Source organism: Talpa europaea, assembly GCF_964194135.1.
Source record: "Talpa europaea genome assembly, chromosome: 9".
Classification (NCBI taxonomy): domain Eukaryota; kingdom Metazoa; phylum Chordata; class Mammalia; order Eulipotyphla; family Talpidae; genus Talpa; species Talpa europaea.
The window spans coordinates 115,647,027-115,664,494 of record NC_140076.1 but is presented as its reverse complement, the minus strand read 5'-3'; the positions used below and the strand labels follow the sequence as shown (position 1 = coordinate 115,664,494).

The window sequence follows — 17,468 nt, the reverse complement described above, 5'->3', positions numbered from 1 at the left end:
AGGGGTTAGCAAGAGGGGGGCCAGGAGGTGTCACCTACCGAATGTCCCAGACCCAGCCGGGAGGGGGAGAGGCCGAGCGAGAAGCCTGGGGTGGGGGAGCGGGTGTGTCCTGTCCTCACCTGGGGTCACACCGGCAGGCCTCTTACCAGCCAGTTTGGACCAGTTGCGGCGGGAAGGGCCCCGAGTGACAGTGACAGCTGGCCGGGCCGGAGGCAGTGCCAGAGAGGGTTCTTCTCCCCACTCCACAGGGTCTTCTGGGGATAGAACAGGGCGGAGCCCGCCTGCGTGGGGTGGGGGCCGTTGCTCCCTTCCCCCACTTTTCTCTCTCTGCTTTCAGGGCCAGCATATGGGTGAGGGGGCACCCCCTGGGGCCTGAGCTGCCCCGCACAGGATGCCCCGTGCCCCCCACTTCATGCCCTTGCTGCTGCTGCTGCTGCTGCTCTCACTTCCCCATTCCCAGGCCGCCTTTCCTCAGGACCCCCTTCCTCTGCTGACCTCCGACCTGCAAGGTGAGTGCCCCCCCCCCGTGCGCTGTGCCTCCGCGCCTGCGCTGTCTCCAGACCTGAGGCGCAGCCCTACGTGGGAGACCAGGTGCGGGAAGGCCCTCAGCCTCTGGCCCGGCCAGCAAGGGGCCCAGAGAGGTGGAGCGTGCGGGTCCCTCGGGCCGGTCGCCCTCCCCGGCCGCCTCCTTCACTCAGGCAACCTCGTTTGTGCTGAAGAGCGGAGCGTGTGCAGCCGGGCCAACCTTAGCAAGTCGGGCCCTGCCGAGCCGCTCCCAGCCCAGGGGCTGCCGTCAGGTGCCTTAACTTTTCTTTGCCTCAGTCTCCTCTTCTGCAAATGTAGACCACAGCCTGCCCACCTGGTAGAGCTATTTAGGGTAAAGCGAGGTAACGCGCGTCAATGGCCGGGAACAATGTCCGTGCTGGCTCCGTCCCAGCTGCCCACGAGGGCGGGGCACCCAGCGCAGTGCCACTGCTGACCCTGGTACCAAGCAGAGGCCCAGAAACCCGCTACCTCTGAGGAGAACCTTTCTCTGGTTCCTGTTCTGTGTAGGACTTGGAGTTCGGCTCAGGGTGAGGGAGGCGTCGCTGGGTTACTGGGGAGACTGGGGGAGAATCGCAAACGGGCGCCAGACGCAGTCTATGCGCCTTGCCGGTGTCCACTTACCCTAAACCCAGGGCTTCCTTGAGTGCAGCTGACCGTGGCTTCTGTGCTTGGGCCTGGGGGACGCTGAGCTGCTCAGAGGAGGCGGAGGCCTGGGGGCTCAGGTGAAGAGGCTTGTGGGGGTGCCAAGAGAGGGGGTGACTGAAGGCTGCAGAAGGGACGGGGTGTGCTTGGCAGCGACAGGAAATCGCTGGCTCGGCGGCGACTCCAAGGCCGGATGCGGCTGGGCTCTGGAGTCAGACGGCGCGGATCTGAACGCGGGTACCTGCCGCTGAATGCGCTGGATGAGCTCTGCAGATTCCTTCATGGCCCCAAGCCTCAGCCTCGTGGCCTACCAATGGGGCCGCTGTTAGTCCTCACCCCCGGGCCGTATTAGCCGAGAGGATGCAGCTCGATGCTGACGCAGCGCTTGGCAGCGGGGAAGGGCTGGGGTTAGCCGATCATTTCTTTTATAACCAGCCTCACGACCAGCTGGACTGGTACCCACAGCTCAGCTCACGTCCGGCTGAGCGCGGCTGCTCCCCGCGGCTGGAGGGGCGTGGGGTGTGGTGTCCTGCTGGCCCTCAGCGCCCGCCGCCTTGCTCTAGGTACTTCCCCATCATCCTGGTTCCGTGGCCTGGAGGACGATACTGGGGTGGCAGAGCTTGGGCTGGACTTTCAGAGATTCCTGACCTTGAACCAGACCTTGCTGGTGGCTGCCCGGTAAGCTGGCCGTGGCACAGCCGCGGGCCGACCTGCACGCTCCTGGGCCGCCTGGATGCCTGCATGGCCCCTGCAGCGTCTTGCAGGGGACACGCGCAGGTGTGCGAGCCGCAGCCCAGAGCGCAGGGGCCCAGGTGTGGCTGGGGGAGGGGCGGGGCTGCACTGTTGGGCCCCAAGCAGGCGCGCGGGCAGGTGGGGCCCGGGGCTCAGCTCTCATCCCTCCTACCCTCCCTCAGGGACCACGTCTTCTCCTTCGATCTCCAAGCCCAAGAAGAAGGGGAGGGGCTGGTGCCCAACAAGGTGAGGGCCCTGTGGGGAGGGCAGGCTGGCCGGGGCGGGAGCCGGTTAGCAGGGGTGGAGCGGGCGGGAAGGTGAAGCCTCGAGGAGTCATGAGGAGTCATGAGGTGAGGCGGGGCGCGGCCCCTGACCCCCGTCTTCCCCTTCTCTCCAGTACCTGACATGGCGGAGCCAGGATGTGGAGAACTGCGCCGTGCGGGGGAAGCTGACGGTGAGGAGCAGGGTCGCCCGCCCCTGGCTGCCCACACGGGCCCCTTCTGCACCCCATTCCCACCCCCTTCTCCCAGGCCAGGCCACAGAGGAAAGCACAAAGGGGAGAGAATCGCGGTTTCCGGCTTCCTCCGGTGCCTCGTGAAGGGCAGGCCCGGCTCCGGGAGGCCAGAGGCCTGTCCAGGCGCTGGGGCCTCCCCCCGGGGCCGACGGCCACGGGAGCGGCCCTGCAGCCGGAGCGGGTCCTGACGCAGCCGCCTCCCCGCAGGACGAGTGCCACAACTATATCCGCGTCCTCGTTCCCTGGGACTCCCAGACGCTGCTCGCCTGTGGGACAAACTCCTTCAGCCCCGTGTGCCGCAGCTATGGGGTACAAAGGCGGAGGGGCCCGGCCAGATCAGCGGGGCGGTTGGTTTGCTGGGGAGGGATCCATGGGGTGGGGGACCGCCCAGAGTGCAGGGGTCCAGAGGGGTGGGGCGGGGGGGCACAGGGACCTGAGGGGGTCCTTGGGGCAGGACTGCAGCACCCGAGAGTTCTGAGCACCTGTTCCCTCTGCCTCCAGATCACTTCGCTGCAGCAGGAGGGGGAGGAGCTGAGTGGGCAGGCTCGATGCCCTTTTGATGCCACCCAGTCCAACGTGGCTGTCTTCGCAGGTGTGCACCGGGGCCTGTGACTGGAGGAAGCGCCCACCTTGGCTCCTCTCCCCATGGGTCTTCCCCAGGGCTCCCCAGTGGAGGGTTGAGGCGGGAGCCGGGTGGGGCCTGGGTAGAGGCGTAGGAGGCCCCCAGAGCCAGGGCATGTCCCCAGAGCCCGGCCTCCCACCCCTCCAGAGGGCAGCCTGTACTCGGCCACCGCCGCAGACTTCCAGGCCAGCGACGCTGTGGTTTACAGGAGCCTCGGGCCACAGCCTCCACTCCGCTCCGCCAAGTACGACTCCAAGTGGCTCCGAGGTCAGGGCGGGCCTGGGGGACCGGTCTTGGGGAGGGGGTGCGGGGCGGCCATGGAGGGAGCAGGGGACGGGGTGGAGTGGGCAGGACGCCAGGAGCGCCTGAGCAGGAGCAGGTGCTTTTCACGCCCCTTCTCATCGCCCCCCAGAGCCGCACTTTGTCCACGCCCTGGAGCATGGGGACCACGTCTACTTCTTCTTCCGCGAGGTCTCTGTGGAGGACGTCCGGCTGGGGAGGGTAAGGCGGCGGGCACGGGGGCCAGTCGGGATCAAGGGAGAGCTCCTGACCCGACCTCAACAGCCCCCTGGACTCCAAGCCCCCCAGCCTTGTGCGCCCCGGCCCCACGGTGCCCTCATCCTCAATCCCGAGGACCAACCGCCCACACCTGGCCTTGAGCTCCGACCGTGTCTCTCCTGCTGCCCCGACTCACCGCCTCACCGCCTTCCTCTCCCGCTGCCCCCGCTCCGTCCCCGCCGCCCAGGTGCAGTTCTCGCGGGTGGCCCGAGTGTGTAAGCGCGACATGGGCGGCTCCCCGCGGGCCCTGGACCGCCACTGGACATCCTTCCTGAAGCTGCGGCTCAACTGCTCCGTCCCCGGGGACTCCACCTTCTACTTCGACGTCTTGCAGGCCTTGACCGGGCCTGCGAACTTGCATGGCCACGCTGCTCTCTTCGGGGTCTTCACCACCCAGACCAACAGGTTGGTGCCGGCCTGAGCAGAGTGGCTGCCTGTCCCTGGCGGCCCAGTGCCCGAGCCTCCCTGGTGGCCCACGGGGTGCTGAGGGGAAGCGCCGCTCAAAACCCGCCTGCTGCCCTGCCATCTTTTTTCTCCTGCCCGCCCTCTCAGGCTGTGCCCACTATGGTGCCTGAAGGGCAGCTGCCAGGTCTCCGGAGGGGCTGGGCTGTCCCTCTGACACTAGCCGCACCCTTTTCTGGCTCCCTCAGCATCCCCGGCTCTGCAGTCTGCGCCTTCTACCTGGATGATGTTGAGCGCGGGTTTGAGGGCAAGTTCAAGGAGCAGAGGAGTGTGGATGGGGCCTGGACCCCGGTGTCCGAGGACAGGGTCCCCTCCCCCAGGTACAAGGTGGGGGTGGCTTTTGTGGGGGCAGAAGCAGGCAGTATCCGCTCCCCAGATGGGGTTATGAGCAGGGAGTACGGTGCCCGAGGCCTGGAGGGCCTGGAGGGGCTGGAGCGGGACTCCGCGGGGGAGCTGCGCAGGGAGGGGGGTCGCGTGAGAGTCACTGTGCAGGGGAGCCAGGACCACCTACACATATGGGAACGGCGGGGTGGGGGGCGCACATCACAGGCCCTGGAAGCCCAGCCCTGCCCCTAAGGCCTGCCCCTGTGCCCCCAGGCCAGGGTCGTGTGCCGGGGTCGGTGGAGCGGCCTCGTTCCCCTCCTCCCGAGACCTCCCTGACGACGTCCTGACCTTCATCAAGGCCCACCCGCTGCTGGACCCTGCCGTGCCACCTGCTACCCACCAGCCTCTGCTCACCCTCACCAGCAGGTACGTATGGGGCCAAAGCGCTGACCACGCCCTCGCCCTCAGCCTCTGACCCCACAATGTGAATCACCTTGGGGAGCTCAGGACACCCTGGGTCCGGGAGTGGGAGCCAGGACACGCGGGCTCCTGCTGCTCAGGCCGCCCTGACCCGAGGCCCGTCCCGCCTCCCCCAGGGCCCTGCTGACCCAGGTAGCCGTGGACGGCACGGCCGGTCGCTACGGGAACGCCACCGTGCTGTTCCTCGGCTCCAGCGACGGCACAGTGCTGAAGGTGCTGCCCCCCGGGGGGGAGCCTGGGGGCCACGAGCCCGTCCTGTTGGAAGAGATTGATGCCTACAGCCCCTCCCGGTGAGGCCCTGGCGAGGATGGGACGTGAAGTGGTAACGGGAGGTGATGGCTGGGGGCCGCCAGCGCCGGCTCTGCAGGGTGGAAGCTGGACATGGGGGGGGCAGGGCGGCGCCTGGGCAGCCCCAGCTCCGAGAGTTACTTGTGTGCTGCCCGCCTTGTTCTTTAACTCACCCAGGGGAAGAGGAGCCTCGCCTGCCCCCCTGACCCCTCTGCCTCACCCTAGGTGCAGTGGGAGGCGGGCTCCCCAAACAGCTCGGCGAGTCATCGGGCTGGAGCTGGACGCCCAGGGGCACAGGCTCTTTGTGGCTTTTTCTGGCTGCATCATCTACCTCCCCCTCAGCCGGTGCGCCCGACACGGGGCCTGCCGCAGGTGAGGGGCCGCTGCCAGGCCCTGCTGCACACGCGCCCCCCGGGCCACCGGCATGGCGGGATGCAAGGGGCTGGTGTGCGGGGAGCTGCCTGGCGTGTCTGGGGATGGGACCAGAATAGGGATTGGCGGGCAGGAGGAACAGCAGGCTGGGCGCCTCCTCCGGGTGAGAAGAGGCGGGAGGGAAGGCGATTTGCCGGGAGAGGTCCCAGCCGCACGTGACTCAGCTCTCCCTAGGAGCTGCCTGGCTTCTCGGGACCCCTACTGTGGATGGCACAGCTCCAGAGGCTGTGTGGACATCAGGGGGCCTGGTGGGTAAGTGAAGGGCCCCTGGCTCCCTAGGAAAGAGTTCGGTCCCACTGAGAGAGGAAGTGGAGGGCTGGAGGGGGGCGGGGAGCTATGTAACTGCCCTGAGCACCCCCTTTTCCTCCCAGGACGGATGTGGATCCATCTGGGAGCCAGGAGCCCACGGAACAGGGTGACTGCCAAGGTGAACGTTCGAGGGCTGCTGCCACCGCAGCCGCTGCTGCTCGTGGCCTTGGCTCCGCGGGTGGCCTTTTGTCTGTCTCTCCACCCGGGGTACAGGCACCCCCAGCAGATTTTCAGGGTTTCCCTGCCCCCATCTTGACCTCCTCTCTGTTCGTCACAGATGGATCCACGGGGAGTCAGTCTGGCACAGGGGACTCTGCTTACGGTGAGCGCCTCGGCCCGCCGCCCCTTCCCGCGCTCAGCCCCCCGCACCCGGACGCTGGGCAGCCTCAGAGGGGGTTAGCGTGCCCCACATTCACCCCACACAGAGCTCGGGCGCGGCTCATCCAGGTGCTTAGTAAATGCCCGTAGGCCTTGAGGGCCTGGCGAGCCTCCCACACCCGCAGGAGAGCAGAGGCTGGAGCTGTGCACCTTTGGGTTCCAGAGTCGAGGGTGGGGGACCCAAGTGGGTGACCGGGGCGGCGAGGAGGGGCCTCACTGGCTCTGACCTGGTCTCTGTCACCAGTGCTTCTGGGTCCTGGCCCTTCCCCCGAGACCCCCAGCCCCCCCAGTGACGCCCACCCCGGGCCCCAGTCTTCCACTCTTGGAGCGCACACGCAGGGTAAGGGGCTGGGGGCGGGGCAGGTGCGAGGTGCGCGGCTGCTGACTGGAAGAACTCACCCCTCACCGCCCCGTGTTTGGTGCTCACTAACACCTCGCGCAGGGTGGCGCCTGCCCCTGGCATGGCTACGCGGCCCACAAACCGGCCGCTGTGTGCGCTCAGGGGTCGGGGAGGTGCCGTCCAGGTGCCTGGTCGTCCAGGCACAGCCGCCTGGAGCTGAGTCTCGCTCCTCCCTCGGTCAGGCGTGCGCCGGGACCTGCCCACAGCCTCCGCCGCCCGCTCCGTCCCCATCCCGCTGCTCCTGGCCTGCGTGGCCGCCGCCTTCGCCCTGGGCGCCTCCGTCTCGGGCCTCCTGGTCTCCTGCGCCTGTCGCCGCGCGCACCGCCGTCGGGGCAAGGACGTGGAGGCGCCGGGCCTCCCGCGGCCTCTCTCCCTGCGCAGCCTGGCCCGGCTGCATGGCGCGGGCCCCGAGCCGGCGCCGCCGCCCAAGGACGCCGACGGGGCGCAGACGCCCCAGCTCTACACCACCTTCCTGCCGCCCCCCGACGCCGTGCCCCCGCCGGAGCTGGCCTGCCTGCCCACGCCGGAGTCCACGCCCGAGCTGCCGGCCAAGCACCTCCGCCGCGCCGGGGCGCCCTGGGAGTGGAACCAGAACGGGAACAACGCCAAGGAGGGCCCGGGGCGCGCGCGCGGCGGCAGCGCGGCGGGCGGGCCCGCGCCGCGCGTGCTGGTGCGGCCGCCGCCGCCCGGCTGCCCGGGCCAGGCCGTGGAGGTGACCACCCTGGAGGAGCTGCTGCGCTACCTGCACGGCCCGCCGCCGCCGCGCGGGGGCCCCGAGCCCCCCGGGCCGCCCCCGTTCACCTCGCGGGCGCTCCCGCCCGAGCCCGTCCCCGCGCTCCTGGCGGGCGCCGGCCCGCTGCCCCGCGAGTGCGCCCCGCCCCTGCGGCTGGACGTGCCCCCCGAGGGCAGGTGCGCGGCCCCCGCCGCCCGGCCCGCGCTCTCGGCCCCCGCTCCCCGGCTCGGGGTCGGGGGTGGCCGGCGGCCGCCCTGCCCCGCGCCCCGCGCGCCCCCCGCCCTGCTCACGCGGGTCCCCTCGGGCGGCCCCGCCAGGTACTCGGGGGGCCCGGGGAGGCACCTCCTGTACCTGGGCCGGCCCGAGGGCTACCGGGGCCGCGCGCTGAAGAGAGTGGACGCCGAGAAGCCCCAGCTGCCCCCGAAGCCGCCCCCGGCCGGGCCCCCCTCGCCGCCGGCCGGGCCTGGCGGCGGCCACTTCAACTTCTAGGGGCGCCGCTCCCCGACCCCGTGGCCCGGCCCCCCGCTCCGGACTCTGGGAGTCGGGGCCGCGCCTCGGGTTAATTTATTGACCGTGGACTGTCTTCCCGCCGGGGGGCGCGGGAGCCGCGCCTCGGCGAGCCAGCTTGGGGCGCTGGCAACCCCCCCGCCGAGCTGCCTTAACCCGCCCTCGGGCGCCCCTCGGCGGGCCCCGGGGGGCCTCCCGGGCGGCGGCCGGGCCCTCCTACTGTGTAGGATCCCGCGCGGCCGCGCCCCCCGCCCGGGCCCGCCGCCGCGCCCCGAGCGCCCCGAGGCCGGGCGGCCCACAGGCGGGGTCCCCGCGGGGGGCGGGGGGCGCCCTCGCGGCCCGGACGGCGGGAGGGGCGGGCGTTTTTGGAGAAATAAATGAAGCTGCAGCGGAAGTGACTGAAGTCGCCCCTCGGGAGCTCTCGTGCTGCGGGGGCGGGGCGGGCCGGGGCGAGCGCAGCCCCCTCGGCGGGGCCCGGGCCGTCCCGCGGGCGCCCTCGCGCGCATGCGCAGCCCGCGCCCCGCCCCGCGCGTCCCGGGGTCGCGGCGGGGGTTTCTCGGCGGGGCGGGCGGGGCGGGGCGCGGGCGCCTACCGGTCACCCCGGGCCAAAGGCAGGGACGGGCCGCTCCGCCTAGCGCCCCGGCGAGGAGGCCGCCGAAGGCCTCGCGCGGGCGGTGGCCGCTCCCGCGGATCTACGAGCCGGGTTCGAGCCGGCGCGTGGCCGCGTCCGCCCCGGCGAGCGCCCCCTGGAGGCCGGGCCGAGCCCCGCGGCTGGAGCCCGGAGGGCGCGCCCCGCGCCGGGCAGCGCTGCCCCAGGCGGGCGCCCCGCGGGCTGGGCCGGGCAGGCTTCGAGCCGCGCGCCGCGCTCGCCCCTCCAGGCACGTGTGCAGCTGTCAAGGTTGTGCGCGTGCCCCGAGCTCGCGCGCTGCGCCCCCTGCGCCCCGAGGCGTCGCGGGCCGCCCCTTTCCTGCTCGCATCCCCGTCGTGGTGGGCGACGGCCTTGGGCCCCGGCGTCCCTCGCTGGATGCCCTTCTGGGCCCAGAGTGCTCGGTTCCCGGGGAGCGGAGGGAAGCGCGGGGGATGGGGACTGGCGGTGCCGTGACGTCACTGGCCTGCTCAGCCCGAGGTGCTGCGGCGGGACAGGGCAGGATGTCACAGCCTTGGGGGGCAAGTGTCACCTCGCAGCTCTTCTCCCGGAGGTGGTCACAAGGGAAAGTGGTGAATGACCCCCGGTTTTGAATATAGACCCCAAGGGGAAATAGTACAGAAACGGAACCCGTGGCTGCCCGGAGCAGCCGTTGGCAGGTGGAAGCCCTGGTGTCCACTTGGTCGTGAAGCGCGCTCGCCCGTCGGCTCCCAGGAACATGCTGACCGCTGCAGGCCGCAGTCCTGAGCCGGACTCAGAACCTCCTCCCTGCCGTGAGAGCAGCGGTTCTTCCACTCGGCCTCAAGGAGTTTTCTCATGGGAAGTTAGCAGTGCAACTAATCTGAGCATTCTTCGGAGGAAAACATGCAGAGAGCATAGCCCGCAGGGTCTGCAACTCGCCATACACGCGTAGGCTTCAGTGAACTGCTCTGTGGGAAAGAGTTATGTGCTCAAAATAGACTATCAAGGATGTAATTCATTAATACTCACAAAATACCTCATCCCAACAAAGTGACTAAATTAAAGGGATGATTTCAGCGAAGTTATCACTGACAACAGAGGGGTAAACACGACCTCAATTAAGAAATCGGCTGTTAGTCTTTTTTTAAAATTAGGAATTAGCTCCAACTTTGTCTTCAGAAAAAAACAGAATGTGCCAACAGGAGGATAAAGTTGGCGTCCTGAGGGCTTTCTAAGCTGATTTCTCAGAGGCATCACGGGAGGTTATGGAGAAACCAGAGCCCCAGCGGGCAGAGTCCATCAGCTTGTGCAAGACTTTGGGGACCTGAAACACAGAAGGTTCCACAGCCACAAAGCTGGAAAAGCTGTTCAGCATCTTGGGTTCTCTGGGAACCAAGTCACAGGGGCCTGAGCTATTATTGTCTCTCGGATTTGTGTCTCCTCGATGCCACTACCTCGCACTCGGGAGCCACGCTGGCATGAGTTACTCAGCCTCTGCTGCTAACCCAGCAGCTGACCTGTCAGAACTGTTGACTCAAGAATTAAGATTACATGTTTGAGTGTCAGGGTCAAGTGCACCATGAATTATGAAACCTCTCTAAGGATCACCCACCTTTATTTTTTTTAAAGATTTATTTATGCATACAAAAGCTGGGGTGTAAGCCAGAAGTGTGTGGGGGGTGAGAGGATTCACCAGAGACAGAGTGGGGACCAGAACAGGTGGATCTGTTAGGGGGAAAGGATGTCCTCTGCTAATTCCATACAGGCTTTGTGGTTGTCCTGTAACAGATCCACTGAAACCCACTGCTGAGGGGAGCAGTGGGGAGACAGGAGAGGTCTGCTGCGCCCTGTGAGTAGCTCCCTGGCTGGGGCTGGATCTCGTACTGGTACTTCAGTGGCTGCCAATAGCTTCATAGCGCTGAGACTTAACCCCTGCGCCCCCAGGGAGGCTCTAGATCACCCACCTTTAACACTGGACTGGGTAATAAATGGGGAACAGATGCCATGCTCAAAATAATGGACTATTTATCCAAAAGTATGGCTTAACCCAACTGGAAGCCAAAACACGTGAGATCCTGAATGAAAGTTACACAGATTAGCCTCCCGGGAAAGACAAAAAGTACAGGAGGGAGGGGAGTGGTCTGCAAGGACAACGCTCTAGTTTCCTGTCACTGGGCCCTGCTGGGAGAGAGGCGCAGTTCCCATAAGTACTGCTGAGTGGCCACTTTTTGCAGATGCCTCCTCAGTTAGGTTGGAGCAAAATTTGCTTTAGGGAGTTTGTAGGAAAGGTGCTTGGAGAAGTTACTTCGGTCCCTAGTTGTTGAACTGCAGCTTGAGATGCTGTTGAGTAAGGCGGTGTTCTGATTAAAGGACTCGTAACCACACAAACTGTCATTTTCGATAGAAGAGATTTTGAAAGCTGAGGTGCTGGGGCAAAGTCTCGGCCTGGTCTTTGTAGCTATATGCTGAGGAGAAAACCTCCGGGACGGTGTCTGTGCCCACGCAAAGTGTTGCGCCTCCTGCCAGACGTTCAGCAAAGGTGTAAAACGTGGAAGCGACTGCAATTGTCCTGCTAGTGTCTTCTTGCATGCAATAAAAACTTTCTTAAACCGTAGGGCAGGTTGTGGGAGTAGAGGGCAGGCCTACGCTACGCTCAGGGGCTCTGACGGCCTTCCTGTTCCCCGCAGACACGTTGCACAAACCTACACAGGGGTGGGTATCACCAAGCGGCTCCCATTCAACCTTCTCTTGTACATTCTGGCCGCTGCTCTCCTTGGGGGGCTCCCTTTCACAGAGAGCTCTTAGGACAGTTCTTCCAGTTCAACTTCCCCTTCACATAAGCACATTACCCTTCAGACAACTCTGGGTTCCTGTCTCTGATTCCCTCCAACAGTCCCATGGTCCTGACACTTCTCTCACCAGGATTTTTTTTTTTGTGGGACCCTCACTGGTGGCTGGGGAAGGAATCAGCACTGCAGAGGCTGCGGGCAGCCTCGCAGCCCAGCGCTCAACCGCTGCGCCACTAGGGGAGGCCCACCAGGATTTTTTTTTAAAAAGATTTACTCATACACACAAGAGCTGAGTATAGGCCAGCGATGTGGGGGCTGAGAGGATTTACCAGAGACACAGTGGGGAGCAGAACAGGCAGACTGGCCGAAACACTGCTGAGGGGAGCAGCAAGCGAGACAGGAGAGGTCTGTGGGGTTGCTCCCTGGCCAGGTCAGGGATCTAACTCAATGCTGCAGAGGCTGCGGACAGCTTCGCAGTGCGGAGCTTAACCCCTTGCGCCACTGGGGAGGCCCTCTCACCAGGATTTTAATTCAACAAGACTCTTAGTTCTTTGCTTCTCAAGTCCCTGCTTTTTCTCTCAGCAGAAACTGCACAGGCATTTATGAGGGACCTGCCAGAATTACTTTAATTAATACACGCACACAACAGTGACTATACGTATCCACCAAAAAGCAATGACCTGTTAGTGGCAGGTGTAGGGCTTCCTAATTACTGACTGAGAGAGCTTGTCCAAAGGTCTAGCTGATGCTCATGTGCCGGGGAGACGCTCCTGTGTCCATGACTTTGGTCCCACCCTCCTTTGAGAAAGGCTTTCTTACTGCCAAGGGAGCAGCTGAGAACACTGTGCACTAGGTGGGCACATCCCTCTAGGGTGCTAGGGTTACCCCCTGGAACCCCAGCTACTAGGGCGGGGGGCTGTGCCACAACTAGGCTGCTCCTCGAGTTTGCTTACTAAACATGTGCCGGATCAGACCGAGACAGCAAGCAAGGAGCTCACTAGAACAGCTGAGAAACCAGCAGAGAGAAGCCACTATTCCCAGGATTCCCTGAGCCTGATGCCCGCCCCCCCCACCTCAGCACTGACCTCACCCCCACACAAAGCACAGAACCATTTCCCTCAGCTGCTGGTCTCTGCCCTTGGCGGGCTGTTTGAGGGGGGGAGGGAGGGATGAGAGAAGGGAGGAAGCTGGAAGTCTACCGGGTGGTCACAAGCTCTCCCCAGCCTCACTTCCATGCTCACCTCCGCCCCTGCCCGTTCAGAGCAGCGGCTGAGCAGCCAGACAAGGAGAGAGAGTGGCTGGGCGAGAGGAGCCCCAGCAGGGGAAGAAGCCTGCCCCCCTACGCCTTGCCCCCCTTTGGAGAAAACTGGCTATTGAGTTTCATCCTGTGATCAGGGAGTAGACAGAACTTTTGCTCGGGAGATGGGAAAAAAATTCAGCGACGCCCCGAAATGGTAAGACTGCGCCGTTTTATTAAGAAACATCTTTATTTTTGAATGGCAGTACAAAAATCGAGTCTATACTATAGCTCCGTATCGCTGTGCATCGCACGAATGCTCGCTCTCTCTCTCACACGCTCGTTAGAATCAAACCCTATTTCATTCAAATCTGAATAAAAAAAGAAAAGTACGCTTTAGTCCACGGCAATCACGCTGTACATAAAGCTGCCAGACGACCTGAAAAACGGAGGCTGCAGGGAGAACAGCCCAGGCACCCACCCGCCGCTCCCTCTCCCCGCCCTCACGGAGGCGCTCGCCGGGCCGTACACAGAGCCGCGGTCAAAACTGCCGCCAGAAGGAGCCGCCGCAGGCTTCAGGCAACGGGGAGCGCACGGGCTCCGGGTGTGACCTGGATTCATTCTCAGACACCACCACTTCAGAGCAAACAGAAAACAAGCACGCGGAAGGGGGGGGTGGAGGAGGAAAGGGGAGGCCCGCGGGTTAGGGTGACCTACTAATTAAGTCCTGGTGCCTGGGAAAGGCCGGGGAGATGAGAACAATGGGGTCACGGAGGCAGAAGCACTTGGGGGGAAGCGGAGGGAGGAAGCCGGGGAGTCGGAACTTCCTGCCGTTCACGGGCCACACTGCGACGGGGCATCTAGGAACGTCCCCGCCCGACTCCCACGAGCTCCTCTGCGGCTTCATCCAAACCCATACCCTCGCGCGGGTCCCCTGACATCTGCCTGCGCAGGGACGAGGCCTCGCCGGGCACCGCCCCGCGCACACGGGGTCAGGCGGGCACCGCCGGGGGCACGGGGCACTCCGGGCACGCGGTCCGTCCTGGCCGCTGCTTCTCCGCGGGGCACTGACGCCCGCTCCACACCAGCCTTCCGGGGCCGGAGACCCGGTCGGGAGGCCGCAGTGTGCGCCAGGAGAGCGGCATTTGTCACGGAGCTCCAGCCGCAGAGGATGCGCTCGCGGGCTGGGAGGGGAGAGGGGCAGCGTGTGGGTGCTTGGCCAGGGCCTTCTGCCCCGTGTTCGGAGGTGGGCGAGATTTCACAAGGGCCAGTCAAACAGCAGCCCCAGGAGCTGAGGCTTGCGGAGGAGGGGCAGGTCCAGCCCCCCCCCCCCCCCCCCCCCCCCCCCCCCCCCCCGCCCAGACGCTGCTCTGCTCCAACCACTCCAACCTCTCGGCTCACCTGCAGTCACCCGCCAGACCCAGACGCCGCAGACAGGCCTCTCTGAACCAGGCCCGGGACAGCCTCCCGCGGGTTTCCCATCACCCCGCCACAGCACACCTCCGCCAGAGGGCCAAAGGGATGTTCTGTCTTCCCCTTCCAGGGAGCCTGGAACGCGCCTGCTGACATGAAAGTACTCACGGGTTACACCAGGAACTTTATCGCTGAGCCTTGCAGAGAAACGAGGGGAATCGTGTTGCTTGTGAACACGTGCGCGCAGCCCCGCAAGGGGCCTCAGGTGCGCCGGCCACACACCTGGCTTCAACTGGAGGGGCCTCTGGTAAATTCATTTCTTTTACGTCAATACAAAGCAAAAGTAATTCGAATGCCAAATATTTCTAACACCACTGAGGAGACACATGTTAACTCTGCAATGATAAAGCTGGAGAGAGGGGAAGGCCAGCCAACAAGACCAAACACAGTCTGACAGAGAAAAAGAACATCTTTGAAGGCACTGAGTTCAAAACATAGACACCTGAAGCCAAGTTCTCCCACATTTCAATGAAGAGACCTCGGTGCTGGCTGGCACCAGGAGCAAGAGGTAGTGACAGCAAGGGAATGTACGTTCACACATTCTTAATTTCCCTGAAGCCAGGAACAAGAACAGAAATATGAAAATGTACTTCTCTTTCGGGGGAAGGCTTAGGACCAAATGCAGATATAGTCTAGAAATTGCTGCGCTAATACTGACATTGTCAAAGCAGCTTTACTTCAGGGAGGGCAGCCAGCCCCGCTCCACGTTCTCCTGCTCAGACACCAACGCTCGCCATTTGTTTACTTGATTCTCTAGTCCAACCCTGCCAATACGCCAGTTGGAATCCCCTAACCCAGGAGGTGGAGTCACATTTCCCAACTTCCATGGCTGATCCAGAAAGATGCGAAATCATAAACTGTATTCCCGTCATACATTTCCTGTTCAATGCGCAACCACGGGGTCAGGGGACCCTGATCTACCGTTCTCTGCCATGGCACCTCCTCTGGAGATCAAGTCCTGGGACGCATTCTCTGATTCTCCGGGATGCTAAAAGGTCTATTCCAAGTAAATAAAAACAAATACTTTTTTTGGCTAGCTCGCTCCTTTCCGACATCTTCCCATCTCGCTCTTCTCCCTACCTCAGAGACCCTCCGTTATCAAAGGTGACTTGGGCTATAACAGAGATTTTCCGGGTGGGATGACAGCCTCCACAGGAAGTCAGAGCCTGAGGTGGCAGGGACGCCCAAATAGGGTTTGAACGCTCTGGAGGGAGCGCTGGGTGGAACTTCCCGCCCGGATCACACCACCTCAGAGAGTGAGGCAGCTGGGCCTGGATGCTCCTGCACCATCAGCCTCCACTCCCTTAATAGGAAGGAGGGAAAAAAGAATTAAAGTCAATATACACACCAAGAACAGAAGCAGGTACATCTACACCGAGGCTTGGTCCCTCCAGTCAAGCAGCAAAGCTCTGACACAATAGCAGCGTATTGTTAGCGCCCGGCTCAAAGGGGCGCTCGGAGAAAGAGAACATGGCAACCAGGAAGAGCCGACAGCAGAGACCGCATTTTGTCTGCGCCCTGACCTGGGATCTCTGTAGGGTAAGGAGAAAGTATCAGGCTTTTCTGCCTCCCGCCATCAGGACAGATGAGGGAACCCTGAGGTCCCGAATGCAGGCCTGATGGTGGCACCTGCCGTGGGTGCAGCTGGGCTGAGAGACGGAGTTTTTAAGGGCGGCGGCGCGGGGACGCCAGCAGAAGCCAAGAACGAATGGAAGCCGAGAGAAGAAGAGAAGCAGAGAGCACGCCCGAGAGCCCGGACGGAGTGAGGATGTGCTGGGGGCTGGAGGACTGCCAGCCTCCCGGTGCCCCCCGGCGCCCCCCCGGCGCCCCGGCCTGCCATGTGCCTGGTAAATCTAAATAAAAGACCCGCAAAAGCCACTGAGGCCTCTGACTCCTCCTCGACCCGGTCTGCTGGGTCAGAAAACCTGCCCCTACAATGTCCCACCACATTTTCCGTCACCCCAAACAGCAGGGGGTAACCGGTCTCTGGTCCTCTTGAGGGTCCAGTACTCAAGTCCTTGAGAAACCCTAGTTAAGGTGGCCAGTAGCCAAGATTAACTTCAAAATGTTTTTTTCTTTTTTTGCCTATAAGCTTTTACTAGTCAATCCTATTTGTTGAATTTGGTTTGGGGAGTTAATTTTTCAGTCTATTTTATGCCCCCAAATGATTCTGCACCTCTGGAAAGCTGCAGCAAATTACTCCACTAATCAAGGTAAAGAGAACCATGTCAACTGTCAAGTTTTATGCCAAATTAAAAATGTATGTTTTCTCCACGATCGCTAATTAAGAAAACTGTATTCTAAACAGTCATTCAAATGTTTACTTGGCACATTTCCCTCTGGTTTCGACTTCTAATCTACAACAAAGCAAGCAAGCAAGTCTAGAATGATGAGGGCTCAATTTCAAAGACGATAACCTCTATGATGTAATTTTTCCACGACCGCTCTCTTTCCATCCATACTCTCTTTCGGAGAAAACTCCAAGTTGACACACAAAGAAAACCCAGCAATGACACACGCTGCAAGTGTCTGGGCAAAGGGAGCGGGCACAGAGGCAGGGGGCAATCGGGGGCAATGCAGCCTAAGTATCTGCCCACAAGCTCCCTCCGCTTGCCAGCTTGCTCCCTTTGCGCACACACCGAGCACCTATAAGGAGCCGTGACCCTGCCGCCTGCAGAGCCACTGACTCTCCCCAAGTCTAGTGGAGACAAAAACTACACAACCCTCAGCATTTACGCCTTCTACCTTTTTTGCATGTCAGAGGATACCATGTAAGTTCCACGAAAGGCACTTAGGAAACAGCAAAATCTTATAAAATTAAGAGTTGATTTTAAAGCTTGATATTACATAAATAAGTGTTTGGGAGCAAGTTGTTCTAACAACAGACTACCGGCCTGATTGTGAGTTTACAAAATGCAGCCAGAGCAAAGTTTGTATCTTGAGACCAGATTGTTTCATAACCCCACAAGCCTCTTCCTGGCCACTTTCCAGCATGGGGAAGCACAGCCTGGAGGATTCTGGACTTACATACACTTCTCCCACATAAACAACTTTTCCTCCCCTTCCAGTTTTTAAAAATTCTATTTCAGTTTCTTAATTTGACATCTGAACTAAGGCCACACAATGGATGCAAATGTCATCAAGCAATCACATTCCTTTTCAGGGAAACTGACTCAGGATGGTGGGGAATGCCTGCTGCCGGGGAAGCAGAAGCTCTTCCTTTCTCTTCCCCAGAGCTTGCTTCTCATGCCGCAGCCTCCCACCCTAATCCGCTTTCTTCTCTAGCAGGTACACCTCAAAAATCTGAGACAAATTATTAAAGGCTCTGGGTGTATCCATATTAGGAATATCATCTTAAAATCTTTTGTTAGAAAGTCAGTTATTGAAAAAATAAGCAACTATGACGTCCAGCCTTCCCTCAGCTTCATGCTCCAG

General features: G+C 62.4%; 1 protein-coding gene across 3 annotated transcripts; it reads left to right on the top strand.

The window, feature by feature from the left end:
* Positions 1–391: 391 nt before the first annotated feature.
* SEMA6C (semaphorin 6C) lies at positions 392–7,909 on the top strand (the record flags this gene model as incomplete). Of its 3 annotated transcripts, XM_084241639.1 has the most annotated exons (18): positions 392–509; positions 1,752–1,866; positions 2,103–2,166; positions 2,318–2,374; positions 2,642–2,743; positions 2,936–3,026; positions 3,204–3,323; positions 3,469–3,557; positions 3,802–4,019; positions 4,265–4,396; positions 4,674–4,826; positions 4,997–5,170; positions 5,394–5,540; positions 5,775–5,852; positions 5,972–6,027; positions 6,187–6,231; positions 6,532–6,627; positions 6,870–7,909. In XM_084241639.1, 18 exons carry the CDS (start codon positions 392–394, stop codon positions 7,907–7,909), a joined length of 2,895 nt encoding a protein of 964 aa, XP_084097765.1. The 3 variants fall into 3 exon arrangements, with proteins under 3 accessions (XP_084097765.1, XP_084097767.1, XP_084097766.1); XM_084241641.1 differs by lacking the exon at positions 3,204–3,323; XM_084241640.1 differs by lacking the exon at positions 6,532–6,627.
* Positions 7,910–17,468: the final 9,559 nt, after the last annotated feature.